Below are 17,042 nucleotides of genomic sequence, written 5' to 3' on the forward strand. Positions count from 1 at the left end.
GACCCAGTCATATTCATTCACGTTGAGGGAAGGAAAGTATTGCTGTAGTTTATCCTCCAAAACCAAGAGATGTTCTAAAATCAAGCAGGAAGTAATCTCCAGATCAGTATCAGCTGTGAGAGGAAACATTTCAAGGGCATCTGTTTCAATTTTTGTCTTCCATATTTTAATTTTTTTTAAGGTCTCAATCAGCTTATCATTTGATGTAAAAAGATTTTCTTCCTTCCCCTGCATGTCCAAAAATATTAGCCAGGTATGCAACTTTTGAACTATGTTTCATCTTTAATCAGGGAAGCAAATTCAGGTTTCTCTGTAGCAAAACTTTCTGATAACTCATTCCTCAGTTCATAAAATCTGGACAGTACCTTTTCCTTTGGACAACCAACAAATATCGGTGTGAAGGACCATCGTTTCATGACAAGTTCCTGCTTACATGACTTTGAGAATCCTAGTTTTAACTAACCGAGTTTTAATGTAGTTAACCATTGCAACTACTGAGCCCATTACACTTCTTAGGGCTTCATGAATCTTTTACATACTAAGGCTTCTTGATGTACAAAATAATGAGTCTACCTTTGGAAAAATCTTGCTTTAATCTTGAAAGAAAACCTTTAATTCAACCAGTCATTGCTGGTGCACCATCAGTACATACTGAAAAATTTCTTCAACATAGCTTATTTTCTTCCATGGTTGTTATAGAATTGTATATGTCTGATCCGGTTGACACAAACAGGTAATTCTGTGTATGATAAGAACTGTTCAGCAACAGAATCTCCATCTAAAAATCTTATGTAACTCAGTAGTTGGCATATTTGGCTTATGTCTGTCAACTCATCCAGTTGAAGTGAAAATTTTTTACCAGCATATACTTTTTCAGCTACTTGTTTCTGGATGTCAGAGGACATGTCTTCTATGCAATGAGAAATGGTATCATTTGACAGGGGTACATTTGATATTTCCCTCTTGGCAGCCTATCCTAATACAGATTTAACTATTTCTTTACAAGCAGGTAAAATAAAGTTTCTGCTATTGTATGTGGCTGCATGTTCCTGGCAATTATTTAGCCATCTTATAACTTGCTACTTGCACCTTTTCTGTAATTGTTGCTATTTTTCCATTGACTTGATTTACTTTATCTGAGGAGAGAGCAAACAACTGAATTAGGCTGTCTCTTTACCTATTAAATGATTGTGTTTAGTATTAAAGTGGTTCTTCAGTTTGCTTGGAGCCTTACTTTCATTGCTCAATTTTTTTGCTGCATATAGCACACTCAGGAAGTGGATGATTTTTCAGATCCAGTCTACGTAAATCCATAACTTAAATAACAATCAGGATACTTGTGCACATCAGTCTGGGAAGGTACCTTAACTCTATTACGTAGTCTGAAGGAATTGCTAGTTGTATTTTCACAATGAATATCTTTGCTTTGGTTGCTGAATTTGAAGTTTATCTAAAACTTCTCCATATTAAACAAAAATATAAATCAGAGCTGCAAAATATTGTGACTTAATAAACAATGAATTGCAGAGCAGAGTAAACACTCACCAATAGTCAATGACTCATTATTTCGAGTTCAGTGTATCTGAATTTGCAATGAGTGTTGACTCACATATACCAATCTCTGGCGTTCAAGACATTTCTCAAGCTACAATTAATCTAATAGACACTGGTAGTGGTAATGTCTCTAGCATAGTGCTGCCACCTACTGTATGGATATGCCATAATATCCCATATGGTGAAGCAATGTGCCACAAGCTAAAAAATTTTGATAAACACTGCACTATAGTTACCACACTTTCTTCTTGAGCCTCCGTTATATATTGGGGCACTTTTGCCTCTTTGTACAATTATATTTGTATGAAGACTTTTGCCAGCCTAATATTGAAATATTTATGTAGCATTGCTGAACTAAAGTGCCGCCAGTTGACCACTAGCAATACAACAATGATTATATCATGAGTACTGACGACTGTACTGTAGTCAATGGTGGGACTGGAAGAGCTTTTCATTGTCATTGTACTCTGTTTTTGTTATTGGCAAAGTGATTTGCCTTGGTTATCAATGCAGAAATTAAAGAAGAGCGATCCCAGAAGGTCAGGGATGTGGTGCCATCTGGATAAGCGAGAGTGGTGTGGTGGAAGTGCAGATGACCAGAGGTGCCATCCAATAACTTCTGCAAAGAACAAGTCATGACATCCATCAATGAATCACATCAGAAAGTAGGTTAGTTTTCTGCTTTTGGCTCTTATGAAGCCAGATTTGGATTTTCCAATGGTTGTTTTGCATTTATTGTAAGGGCAAGCATAGCTTTTAGCATAAAAGCTGTCTGCTTCCACAGTATGGTAGAGGCAAGCTGAGAAGATTGTGAATGAGCCGATGCATTGGTTGTGCAGGAGAAATGCGTGGAGTGAATTCACTGGATGAAAGGGCTTATATAAGATGGATGATTTATATATGAATAGATTCAGAGTCAGGTGTCTTCAGAAAGTATTGTTCAGCGAGAGTTCCAAAGTGCAGTCAATTAATCTAATAAACTCCTTATTAATCTAATAAGAAGGAGTTTAGAAACATACAAAGGAAACCGGTTTAGGCATCCTAAAGGTGAATGAATGGGAGAATGATCACATAATGCTGAATGTAGTCCTCCCGGGTTCGGAAATTTAGGGGAATAATCAACACAAAGTGTGAAGGAGGTTGTGTGAAGGGGAAGTATTGCAGTTTCTGTATACTAATGCCAGAAGTAATCAGAATAGGGGAGAAGAGTTTTTGGCATTTGTTAGATCAACTTAGGCCAAAAGATCAAGAATGATATGTCATGGATGAATATAGTATTTTTGAAGAGGACAGACAAAGGAAACAGTGTTTTTTTGGGGGAGGGAGGGGGATTTTCCTAATGATGCCTGAAGAATAGAAGCCAAACAGAGGAAGAGTTCAGCAGGAGGATGGTGGTACAGAGGACAGTGCACTTGAGGCTATTTGGTATGAGAGAGACCAACAGGATGAAATATATAGCTGGTTGTTGTTATTGGTCAGGAGTACAAGGGAGAATGTAAATGTCATGCATGGAAATTAGTGCAATGAGTGTATGATGAGTAATTATTAGGGGAGGGGAGAACTTCAACTGTGTGGACATAGAATGGAAGGAGGATAGTCACAAGGAGGGAAGGAAATGGAATTTATTAGCTGCTAAGATAGCATCAGAGAACTTAACGCCAACCAAGGTGGACATGTCCCCTCCAATTGAGAAGTGATCATGTGGTCTTGACCTGGAAACTTGCCATACATGCAAAATTTTTTGTTAAGAAGGGAAATATATGCAGAATTACAAAGCAGGTAAGTATGACGAATTGAGGAGTTTGGTTACAGCATCATTCCCGTCCAAATTCTTATGCCATGGCATAAGAATTTGGAGGGGAATGATGTTAGCAGTGCATAGAAGATGTTCAAGGAGTATGAAGAAAGTAGTATCAGACTGTATGCTCAGAGTCAGGAGGATAAATCTGCTATGAGTTAAATGAATGAACAGCATCATTAAGCAGGAGTTGTAAAAAAAGTTGTGGAGGGCATATAAAGATAATAGTGATAAGCAAGCCCATGATCAGTATGAGCACAAGCAAAAGGGTGATCTGTATGGTGAGGAAGGCTGAAGCTAATTATGAGAGGAAGCTGGCTGATGAGGCTAAAGGAGATCTCAAAAGAGTTCTTTCACTATGTGACAAGTAAAAGGAAGCATGACAATGGAATGATGACTATAATAAGTTCTGATGGTAGTGAGGTAACAGAAGCAAAGAAAATAGTTGAGTTGGTGAGTGATAATTTTTCTAGGTGTACCATTCATATGGAGATATTGCAGTGCCAGATGTGGCATTGATTAATATGAGAATTAGAGGTAGATGAATTGAAGGTGCTTATAATATTGCAGAACCTTAATGCAAATATGGCCATGGGATATTGGCCTGTGAATTATGAGAATGTATAAGGAAATTGCCAGCCCCTTCTGACAAAGCTGTTTAATTTAAGCCTCAATTGAATCTTTTGAGAGTTGCACATGGTACAAAAAATAATAGAAATAAAAAAGTGAAATTATTTATTTTTGAAAAAGAATCGTCTTGTGCCATTTCTGAGTTTAATTGATTATATGTGTCACCTTGAAATGAAAGTTTTAGAAACTAGAAACAGATTATCCTCTAATTATTTTTTTTTATTAAAAAGAGTGAACTAATCTGTGAAGAGCCACAAGAATTTCTAATAGAGGTGATTGTTGCTTGTGAGCCATGAATTGCTAACCCCTGGTCAGTGCAATCTCACTAAAAGTTGTAGGCATTAGTGAAACTTGGCTGTCAGCAAAAGATGTAGTCACTGGAATTGAATGTGATGGGTACAGTATTTTCAGGGAGGAGTACTGTTGATGATAGCTGATGTGTTTGCAGCCAAAGAAAGTAGTATATCAAGATGATAGATATGTGAATGAGAGTTCATTTGAGGTGGTCTGGTGTGAAATAGTGACCAACACAACCAAATATATAGTTGGATGCTGCTATAGGCCAGGGGGTACAGGGGGAGATATTGAATTCATGCATCAGCAAATTAGTGCAATGAGTGCAGGTTTAGTGATTATTATGGGGGATTTTAATTATGGTGATATCAACTGGAAGGAGGAAATATCACGTTGCAAAAAGGAAATGGAGTTTATACATCTTCTACGAGATAATTACCTGAAACAGCACATAACTGAAAGGACACGTGGTGTGAGAGTGTTGGACCTGGTTATTGGTTCAGAGGATATATGCATAAGTAAGGTGTCCTTGTTACCTCCAATTGGTGAAAGCGATCATGTGGTATTGACTTGGGAGGTTGCAAAATCTGTGGATTTTTCTGTTAAGAAGGGGGTATATACGGAACTACAGGTTAGGCAATTATAACAAGTTTCAGCATGAGCTTGCAGCCATCCCATGGCAGAACATATTGCAGGGGAAAGATGTTAGCAGTGCATGGGATAAAATCAGGATATCTGAGTAAGGCAATATCAGATTGTGTCCCCATGGTCAGGAAGACAAACAAGATAGGCATTAGATGGATGACCAGTAGTATCAAGCTTGATCTGCAAAAAAAGAAAATGTTATGGAGAATGTACAAGGAGAAATGCAATCAGTACACCCATGAGCAGTACAAGGCTCAAGCTAGGAAGGTTACCAGCATAGTAAGAAAAGCTAAATCAGATTATGAGAAGACCTTAGCCAATGAGATCAAGGGTAACGAGTTCTTCCGCTATGTGGTAAGTAAAAGGAAGAATGACTTTGGAAGTATAACTTTAGTGGGTGCTGATGGTATTGAGGTGACAAAATCAGATGTAATAGTCAAGTTACTTAGTGATCACTTTTCAAAAGTTTATCACCCAAGTGAGGATATCTCTGTACCTGTAGCAATAACTAATGTGAGAATTGAAGTTAAGAAATCAGAGGTATTTAATATATTTCAAAATTTAAATGCAAACACTGCTGTAAGTTTAGATGGAATATCAGCTCGGGTGTTGCGTGAATGTGTAAAGGAATTGTCAACCCCTCTTACTTGGATATTTAACTTAAGTTTGAACTCTGGTATGGTTCCTAGGGAGTGGAAGTTAGGCAAAGTGGTTCCTTTGCATAAAGGTGGCTCTAAAACTGCAGTGGTTAATTACATACCAATCACCATCTCAGGAGTAGTGGTAAAAGTATTGGTTAAAGACAAAATTCAAGAATGGGTGGATCAGGATATGATACTCTATAGAGGCCAACATGGTTTTGTTAAAGGTAGATCCTGCCTTAGCAATCTATTAACTTTTTATAATAGAATGACATCTGAGTTGGACAAAGGAACTGGCTACACAGTGGTACTTCTGGATTTTTCTAAGGCCTTTGACAGGATACCCCATGGAACACTGTTATGTAAATTGGAGCAGTAAGGCTCTCTTGCTAGTTTTTTAATTATGTCTATAGATATGTGTTCTCAGGTCCCTTTGCCTGTTTTGAAGGAAGGAAAACACTGCCATTTCCTCCTGAAACCAATCAACTTAATTCTCCCTCTTCAGTCTAATAAATTTTTCCTTGTCTAATGGAATTTGATAAACCAACCACTAAGCCAAATAAATAAAGGAAACAAATTCCTATGTTGATTATAATTCAATAAAATTCAGATTATATTTTAAATTACAGACTAGACCTTTGAGTGCACTAATACACCTTTTGGCATGTATCATGCGCTAAAATGCAGCCTTGCACTAAAATGCAGCATCAGTCATCGCTTACTCTTCTTCTTGATGATATAATTTACTTAACAAAAGAACATAATTTATTAATGCTATCCTTTGAATGCAACAGAAACATGCATTGATTACTATGTACACATGGATCCCAGTCCTCGTTGAAGCATGTTGTTGCATAAATTAACAAGAAACAAAACTTTTTTATCATGTGAAGAGAAATTTGGCTTTCACAGTTTAACATGTAATATGTAAATTTATGTTAATATGAATTAACATGCAAATAATAATAAATTAGATATCAGACAATAATACTGTTATTCTTTCATGTTTTAGCAATTATCTGGGGTGATTAATCATGTTAGGATTCTCCTTATTGACAGCCAAGTATTTGCTGAGGAAGTAGAACCAACTGGAGCTGTTCCTATGGAATTGTCTCTTGAAAGGTAACTATATTTTTTTCAGAAAATGTAACTTGCATTATAGAATAAATTAATAATTAAATAATTTTTATATAAATTTCTTTTTTTGTGTATGTTTTCTGATAATTTTAATACATAGTTAATCACAAGATCAAGTTAATCACATGGATTATACATACAAATTAAAACTAAATTCTGAGCATTACTCAGAATTTGGTTTTAATTTGGACTACAGGACTATAGGCTAATTGTAAGTTAGGATGGTCCACCAAGATTCTTCTAAAGTTAGAATATTCTAGATATTCTTATAGATCAAGAAATGAATTGTTATGTTTATTTATGAATGCCAGGAGTATCAGAAATAAGGGAGATGAAATTGTTGCATTGATTGCTTTTATGTGCCTCAAAATAATTGGAATAAGTGAAACATGATTAGATGAGAACAACATCTTGGGGAATAGAAATGCAAAGATTTGATGTTGTTTGTGAAGATTGGGAGGGGAGGGGGAGGAGTTCTGCTGATGATAGCAGGAAAATTATGTCCATGCAAAGTTGAGATACAAGGAGAAAAAAGTGGCAGTGGTTTTGAAGCAGTATGGTGTGAAGTGGGGGTTGATAGAATGAGATGATTGGTGGGGTGTTACTACAGGCCAGGGAATGTGGAAGGTAGAGACAAAGAAATCTATAGGCAGCTTAGCTTAGTGAGCAAGTAAAGGATGATAATTGGAATGTAGTGATAGCATCAGGGAATAAAGAGAATGAATTTCTTGAGTTCTTAAGGGAAAACAATCTTAGGCAGTATGTAACAGAGGACACACAAGGGTTAAGAGTCTTAGATCTGGTTATATCAGAGGATGTGATTGTGAATAGAGTGTCTAATCTTACCCTGGGTGGCAAGAGTGACCATTAAGAAAGCACCTGAGATGCAGCCAATCACATGAAAACTTCTGTAAAAAAGGAATATATGTGGAACTCCAAGGCTGGAGTTTATGGAAAGCTTAGGAGACAACTGGAAGCTATAGTGTGAAAAGAGGAGTTGAGTGGAAAGGATATAGACGCTGCATGGGCATTGATCAAGAGCTATTTAACAGCAGCAATATCTGAGATATCCCAAATGTGAAAAAACGAAACAAGGTTGGAATAAAATGGATGAATGAAAAGATTAAACTTGAAATCTGGAAGAAGAAGGCACTGTGTGTGTGGGGGGGGGGGCAACACAAGATGAATGTTAGCAATGATCAGTTACATGGACAGTATAAAGAACAGGTCTGGAAGGTAACACAGTACAAAGAATAGTCCTTTTTTAATAAAACACGTAAAGACCACAGTAATAACTTTTAATTAATAAAGGTACAAATATTATGGAAAACTTAGGAGACAACTGGAAGCTATAGTGTGAAAAGAGGAGTTGAGTGGAAAGGATATGGACCCTGCATGGGCATTGATCAAGAGCTATTTAACAGCAACAATGTCTGAGATATCCCAAAGGTGAAAAGACTAAACAAGGTTGGAATTAGGCGTGGAAGGTAACTCGGTCAGTAAAGGCAGAAAAAGTATAGTATGAGAAGAAGTTGGCCAATCAAGCTAAGAAAAATCGTAGGGAGTTCTTTTGATATATGGCAAATAGAAGGAAAAAAATGATTATGGGATGATGGTACTAGTTGATGACACTGGCAGATTGGTAACTAATGCAAAAGATATAATTGAATTATTCAATGTTCAATTTATCAATGTATTTCATCTTAGTGATGGCAACATCAGGTGGTGAATGAGCAGGAATATATGAGGAATTAAGTAAGCTTGATATTAATAAGGCAGTGGGATTTGACAGTATATCGTCTCCAAAATTCTCAAACTCAATGCCCCTTCCCTAATAGTTGATAATATAGATATAGTTCACCCACCGATTAGAGATCCTTCGACACTTCTGCACATGTCAGAAAAAGGAGAATCCATTCCGATAATCGATAATAGGGTAATCAATCTGTCTTCTGGGATGAGTTTGTTTATTATTACAGGTCGGAAAATTTAGCTTTTCTTTTACGAACATTGCTGTTTTTAAAGTGTAACTATTTTGCTTGTATAACAGTTGGAAAAATGTACGTAGAATATTAACAAAATTAAAAAAGGTATAGCATAAAACAAAAATTTAACTAAGTTTATTTTTAAGAAAGTTTTCTATAAAATAAAAATAATTATACAGAAAAACAGAAATTTTTTCAAATGAACTTAGATATTCTAAACTTACAGTTGAGAGAACTGAGACACTTTAATGTCTTAAACCGATTAATTATTATGACTTGTTGCAACTCTTTTAACAAACCCATGTAAATAAAATGTTGGAAAAAAAATACCATTATCAAATCCTTTTAATCTTTAGAGTCATCTGAATCGGTGTCCGAATCGCCATCACTTTCACTTAAACTGATCACCAAAGGTTCTCATAATTCTTCGATAATTCGTCTCTGTTTAATAAATTTAGTTTAATCCTTTATCCAAGTGTGAGCAACAAAGTTTGCACCTGAACGTATCTTCAGGACTGGGGTAAGGTGATACAACACCAGGGCACTCCTTGCAAAGGTAGAGCAAGCTACCAACATTCCTATCTCAGTATCTCCCACAATGCAAAACACATCTCCTTGCGGATATGTCTAATGTTATGCATTAAGGGAAGGGCCACAACCCAGACTAGTTTTGACCTTTATTTGAAGAGACCTCAATAAAGGTCGAAACTAGTCTGGGTAGTGGCCCTTCCCTTAATGCATAACATTAGACATATCCGCAAGGAGATGTGTTTTGCATTATAGGAGATACTGGGACAGGAGTGTTGGTAGCTTGCTACACCTTTGCAACGAGTTGTCCTGGTGTTGTATCACCTTACCCCAGTCCTGAAGATACGTTCAGGCGCAAACTTTGTTGCTCACACTTGGATAAAGGATTAAACTAAATTTATTATACTCTAACCAAGTGAAAAATAAACTTTCAATTCGTCTCTGTTCCAATACATATTTTCCAATGAGGTGACATGAGAGCAATATTTTCCCCAGTTTTGAACTGTAATACTTTCAATCGCCTGTTCTGAAAGCTTAAAAGTTTCAACATGTCAATATCCCCAGTTATGTTGCGATGGCGAATGAAACTTTTCACTTCTGTCCAAACATACTCAATAGCATTAAAATTGCAATGATATGGTGGTAGCCTCAAAGCTAGAAATCCACGCTCTTTGAGCATCGTGTCGAATTTAAATAGTTTAGTTGTGGGCGAATTTCTTTTTACCAAATTAAGCAATTCAATTTTTCGCATTTAGGGAATGAGAAATGTTATTTGTAGAGAGCCAATCCATAAGAACTTGCTTCTTATTAGACCAATTTGGAACTTTGTTTAATAGAATAGAAGGTGATATGAGGCGTTATCAATTATAACAACAGCATTTTTAGGAAGGTTTGGAATCGGTTTTTCTTCTGCCCACTTTTCGAAGATCATAGAATTCATTTGTCCATGGTAATCTCCAGTAGTTGAATTGGCTTTGTATAGTAAGTTTGAATTTGGTAAAAAAACCATTTCTCCACCCGCATACAAAATTATTATGCGCCGTGAGGCATTTTCGGTTTGTAGCACTCCACATTCTTCTTTAGACTGCCAACATTTTCCATAAGTTAAATTACTATTAATCCAAGTTTCATCTAGATACATAATCGGTCTTTTCTCCTCCCTGAAATGGCTTATTGCTCTCAAATACAGCGTTCTAGATAAAACAATATCACTTCGCTCCATGATAAGTTTCCTTTTATTCTGGGACTTTTTAAAACAAAATCCGATTTCATGAATTATTTTCCATAAAGTTTCTCTTTTCCAAGGAAAATTAAACTTTCGGAACAGTTGGCACTCTTTTCTCGACCACATAAAATTCAACACTACTACACAAAATCATTCAAAGCTACGGTTTCGATGGTTTTCTTTCTCTGGTGCTTTTTTTTTTAGGAGATTTAAATTTTGGCTTAACTTCACTTTTGATTCCCTACGAATTCTTTTAACAGTCAACCCCGATACGCCCGCAATTGCACTTGCATGTTTTATGACTTGAGAAAGGGGAACAAGGAGACGGCCTTCTGACGATTCTTTTTCACAGAATGTCAGCACATTATTCAATATTCTTTTGCAAGAGCTACTGAAACGTTTAACAACAGAACTTGTTGACTGTACTGGATCCATCATACAAATTAATAATAAAAAAAAATGCAAAAAAGTGACAGACAAGAAAGCACATGATTTCGCATGTTGGCGACCAATTCGTACATCCTTCATTTCTTTCTCCCCTTCAGCAAGAATCGACTATTCTTGGAAAAATGCCAAGGAGAGACCTACAAACGGTGGGCATACTATACCACAGCATAGACTCTCTCTCCTTCATTGAAAATTCTGTTTACTTTGAAATCCTAATAAAAAAAAATCTTAACTTAAAAAAATCTAGCATCATTATTAGCTTTGATATTACTTTATTATTTATTAGTGTACCACTGATGAAAACTCTTTTGATCTTATTAAGCCACGGTTTCCTTCTGATATATGAATTATTCAAATTCACCATACACTCCAAGTTATTTTTCATGAAAAGGAAACTACAAAAATAGATGGGACTGCAGTGGGCCCTCCCTCTAGCCAGTTTCTATGTGGCATTTCTAGAAAGCCAATCACTCAACCTTAACACTACTACATGAACGAACAGTCTGGCTACACTATGTAAATGATGTTTTGCTATTTGGTCTTATGGTCTAGACCAGTGGTTCCAACCTTTTTCCACTTGTGTACCCCTTTTAAACCCATTTCTATAAATTGTCCCCTTGTTTTTAAAATAGGTTTTCTAACTTAACATTAATTGTTCCATAACTAATTTGCATTTTGTTTACTTTACTTGTTTTTCAGCCATTACTGATTATTTTTTGTATACCCCTGAATGGCCCAGCACGTACCCACGGGGGGGGGGGGGGGGGGTACGCATACCACTGATTGGGAACTGATGGTCCAGACACGTGATAAATTTTTGATTCATTGAAACAGCCAACATGCAAAAATACATTTTACTATAGATTTACTATATTATTATTATTATTATTATTACGGGCAACTCCAGGGAGTCATTAGACTCATCGAGGGAGGCCCCAAAACATAATCATCACAACTATTCGACATACATACGGTATCTATCATACCTCGCCTTAAACTCATTCACTGTCACAGCATCCACCACAGACTCTGGGAGCGCATTCCACTCATTCACCACTCTAAAAGTAAAGAACCCAGCTCTAACACCTTTACTAACCACACTTTTGCCCAGTTTCCATGGATGTCCCCTAGTCCTCCCACAACCAGCCCTGTTCTCAAAAAAATATCTTCTGAATTAATTTTATAGAAACCCTTCAGTAATTTGAATGTCTCAATCATATCTCCCTACCTCCGCCTATCAACCAATTTTTGCAACCCACCAATCCTCAAATCCCCAGAGGTGAATGACTAAGATGGTCACGCGCCTCTGGATCCTCTCTGCCTCCTCCCCATCAAGAAAAAACCTAGGTGACCAAATCTGGGCACAGCAGTCGAGATGGGTCTTTTCAAGGCTCGATACAGAGGAACAATAACCTGCTTGTCTCTGCTTGTCAACGTATTCTTCAGCAACCAAGTGATTTGATGAGCTGATTTGGCCACTTTTGCAATGTGCCCCTAAACTTCAACTCCTTATCCACCAACACTCCTAAATCTCGTGCCTCATCAATTTCCTGGAGTACAGTTCCACTAATGTAGTAAACTGCTGCTAATCTTTTCAACCCAAAATATATAACCTTACATTTTGCCACATTAAATTGACATCCATTCTCCTTAGCCCAGATCTCCAATCTATCCAAATCATCTTGCAAAATTTTAACGTCATCTGCATTCACTATTGCCCTACCCAACTTTGCATCATCTGCAAACAAATGAACTGTTCCTCTCAGATCCTTTCCTATATCATTAATGAACAAATTAAACAGCAGTGGTCCAAGAACAGATCCTTGTGGCACACCACTAGTCACTAGTCACATTGAATTTGGCAGATTATACATCTACCAAATTCAATATCCTTTTAAAGCACACCTATATTGGCAAGTACATTCATATGTAGTCACACCACTGTTCAACTCAGAAGCACAGCATCCTCTATATCAGGCCTGCACAACATACGGCCCACAATGCTATTTATTTTGACCTGTCTGCCTGATTGAATTATTTAATAATATGAGGGCATATGAAATTAAACGATTTTTTTGCTAGCTTTGAATTAAATTTTTACTAAGACTCTGCATATTAAGAATGGCCACTTCAAACATGATACCAAACTTTGATAAAATAGTGGCAACAAAGAAATGCAATGTGTCACATTGTGACATTCAGTCACTGATATTTCACTGAGAATAAGTGTGATATTCTCAGTGAAATTATTAGTAAACTTTTTGTTTATGTTTAAATGGTTTTTATTGAAAAATTTTGCAGCTATATATGTTTGTAAATAATTTTGATTATAAATTTAATTGTAACTCTCTAAAAAAATTTAAATATGCATATTAATTAGTATTTACTGTAGACCTACTAACAAATTTTCTTAAGTTTAGCTGCAGTGGACTAGTCTAAGATTCTAAGTCCGAAGTGATCTGGCCCTTCATCAGGTGGTCCAAGTTGGGTTTGGCCCTCAAAGGCAATCAAGTTGTGTAGGCCTGCTCTATACACACACACACACACACACACACACACAGACACACAACACAGAGCAAGAACTGTTTGTTCAAATAATACAGCTTTTGCTATTGAACTTGGGTATTTTGCAACATGTTTTTAACCAATGACTACACCTCTATAAAATAGCATACTGCATCTCTCCTTAAACTGATTCTCAAGATCACAGCAAAACTATTCATATCCTTTACATCTAATGTATGTCTGAGCTTAAACAGAGTTTAAGTTCTCTGCAGATATGATCTCCATACCACTTTCATACCACAAATCCACCTAGCAACCATTCTCCAAAGGAGATCAACTTCATCCTCTTGCACATCATAGAGTGTATAAAGTTCTTTGTTCCTGCAACATAGCTTACTTTGGACAGACTGGTAGATCTGTTAACATCCACCTTGTAGAATATTAAAACTACATCTGCAATCATCTGTCTAGCAAGTTATACACAATTAAGTGGAAGAAGACAGCTGTGCTGCATAGAAGTAGCTGTAGGGCTGAGAGACTATTTCTGAATGCCCCACAAATACCAACCATATGGCTTCGCTATGTTGATGATGTGTTTGCTATTTGGCCACATGGCTCCGATGCACTCCTCTCCTTCCTAACACGCTTAAACAACCAACACCCCAGAATCAAATTCACTCTGGAAGAAGAAAAAAACAATTGCCTTCCTTTCTTTGACACACTAGTCACTTGCCAGCCTGATGGAACCTTGGTTTTCTCAGTCTATAGAAAACCCACCCATACAGGCAGATACATTCACCAACAATCCCTCCCCCCTCGCAACAATATGGAGTCATTAAGACACTACACAACAGGGCTAAACTTATCTGTTCAAATAACAATGCCCTAACCACAGAACTAAACCACATTCTCAACACTTTCTTAGCCAATGGCTACCCCCCCCCCCAAAAAAAAATCCAAAAAAGATTGAAACCAATACCCCCCCCCCCCCAATCACAACAAGGGCTACTCTATATCAATCACCATATCCTATATCCGAGGCACCTCAGAAAAAATTACAAAAATCCTAAAAAAACATGACTTAACTTCTTGTTACAGACCATATAAAAAATTGGCATCCCTTATCTGCTCTACTAAAGACTTACCTGGTGTATACCAGGTTCCTTTGCTGCTATAAGCTGTCCTACTTTAGCCAAACAGGCAGGACAGCTAATATCAGAATTTCAGAACACAAGGACTACATCTGGTTTCACCAATACAGCCACTCTTGTCTTTCAGACCATGCACTGGATACCCACCATAGAATACGGTGGAAGGAAGCCACGATAATACACCGTAGTAAATTCAAATACAAAAGGCTTTTCATGGAATCAGCCTCAGCCCTAAGAAACAATCCAAACCTCAACAAATTTGGTTGCATGAGACTGCCCCAAATTTGGGAAACCTACATCAGAAGACCTTCATCCCAAGAATACCCCAAGAAGAATACCCAATAGCCCAAGAATACCAACATTGCCTGCTAGGCAGCACCATCAGGACTTTTAAGAGAAAGAATAGCTTCCTGCTTTGTCCTCATTTACTGTTTGTTGTGCTTGCGTGCACGTGTCTTGTTTTTAAGTTCCTGTGAAAATGGCAACGTGGCGTTTGCCGAAATATTGGAAGTGTATTAAAATTTATTTTAACGTATATCTTAGTATATGTTGTAATTTCCTTAAGCTATTTAGTAAAAAAATATTTCTGAATCAGCATCATGTATGAAACATTCCCCTAACCTCAATAAGTATGGTTGCATTAATTTGCCTAAGATCTGGGAGACAGTCATTCTTAGGTCACATTTATCTTGACTTTGAATTAACTTTGTGTTTGTCTGGTTTCTTAGATGGCACCTTGGTTTAAACATTAGTTTTGTTTCGTTTACAATTTGAATTATTTCTGCAACAATCTAATCGAGTGCTGTGTGTTTTGTTTTACATTTGTAATTTGTGCTCTGCTCTGAAGATGCTGGTTTGAATCTAGTGTAATATTAGTAACTCAATGAATTGTGTATATTTATCTTGTTCTGTTGGTGTTGTTAATACAGTACTCTGAAGCACTGTTGTGAATATTCCATGAATAATTTTTATCTTAATTAGCATATTGTAATATTTCCATTATAATTAATATATTTTGATATTTGAAAATATTGTTATTATAATGATTGTTATTATATAGAATTCTTGAAAATATTAGCATTTTTGTATTTTTATTTCTTACTTTGGTATATAGGTATCGATTTGCAGCCCTTCCAAACAAATTTACACACTCAGAAGATAAAAGGATTCAACCTAGAACATCTCTGAAATTATTTCAAGGATCACAATTATTAACTGGAGAAAAGTTGCAGCTCCAGAGGGTTCTAAATGCCTGGTATGGAAATCCAAAACAAATGTGGCGTCTTTTATACAGAGCTTCCACCCATGGATATTCTGCTGAAATATTTCATCATCATTGTGATGGTCATAATCCAACATTTGTGATTGTCCTGGTATGAAGTTTAATTTTTAAATATATATATATATATATATATATATATATATATATATATATATATATATATACATACACGAAGCAGCTAATACTACTGTTTGATGCTAATTTTAAAAAATGTTTAATTGAAATATAATTTTAATGCTCTCTCTCTCTCTCTCTCTCTCTCTCTCTCTCTCTCTCTCTCTCTCTCTCTCTCTCTCTCTCTCTCTCTCTCTCTCTCAGTGTGAAACATAGATTTGAGTCAAGATTATATTTTATACTTTAACTGACCAGTCAGTAAATTGTTTAACACAGACTATGACACTCTGGTCTTCTAACTGGCCTCACCACCAGGTTTGATTTCAGTAATATCAGTCTTTCAATTCATTTGATGTTAAACTTTTTGAAGCAGATGTGAAACTGTTTCATTTCATTTTCATTAATTTCATTTTTAAATATGACTCTGCCATTAATGCCATTCATTCAACTTTCTCAGAACTATCATATCTCCACTGTTTGATCAGCTGTTTTATTTCTAAACCTGCTCTCTGATCCATGTTGCAATTGGAATATGTAAAAATTGTCTTGTTTATCCAGCTTGGTTTTCTTTTCACAGATTTCTCTCATGTTCTATATATTCAGCTGACTTCATAAAATACTTTCCATACTAATATTCATGTCCTGGTGAGTATGATATTAAATAGAAAAACATGCAAAGGAGTACTATTTTCCACAAATGGGATAAATATGATCTATAAGATAGATATATCAAGAATTACGGGAGAATGTTACAGTTTTTTTTTGTACAATTTATCCATAAGAAATACTCTCTCATGTAAAAATTGAGTTGTTTTCAAAAAAATTCTGTTCTCAGAAGAGATAAGCATGTTCTGCAAGTTCAGACTTGGATTCATGATACTTAATGTAAAATTTTATTTTCTTCATAATGAACAGCAGTGGATCTTCTAGATTGGCAAAAGTAGGATAAATTATGGGAGCATTGATCTGATAAATAGCAGATCAAGCTGACAGGGGAAGTCGGTCATTAGCTGAAACAAGAAATGAGGATATCTTACAAACAGGATAAAAACAACTCTTTGTATACTTAGAGACCAAGTATTTTTGCAAATATTCATATATTTGCA

General features: G+C 36.2%; 1 protein-coding gene across 1 annotated transcript in view; it reads left to right on the top strand.

The window, feature by feature from the left end:
- Positions 1 to 17,042, top strand: part of LOC150093137 (serine-enriched protein) — a 104,680-nt gene that overhangs the window by 61,138 nt on the left and 26,500 nt on the right. The window contains exons 6-7 of the mRNA XM_090413956.1: positions 6,575 to 6,684; positions 15,655 to 15,913. Coding sequence (XP_090270082.1) covers positions 6,575 to 6,684; positions 15,655 to 15,913 — 369 coding nt within the window. The remainder of the gene's footprint in view (positions 1 to 6,574; positions 6,685 to 15,654; positions 15,914 to 17,042) is intronic.

This window comes from Typopeltis vanoorti, chromosome 24 (genome assembly GCF_054136105.1).
Source record: "Typopeltis vanoorti isolate ZY-2024b chromosome 24, IOZ_Tvanoo_1.0, whole genome shotgun sequence".
NCBI classification, from domain to species: Eukaryota; Metazoa; Arthropoda; class Arachnida; order Uropygi; family Thelyphonidae; genus Typopeltis; species Typopeltis vanoorti.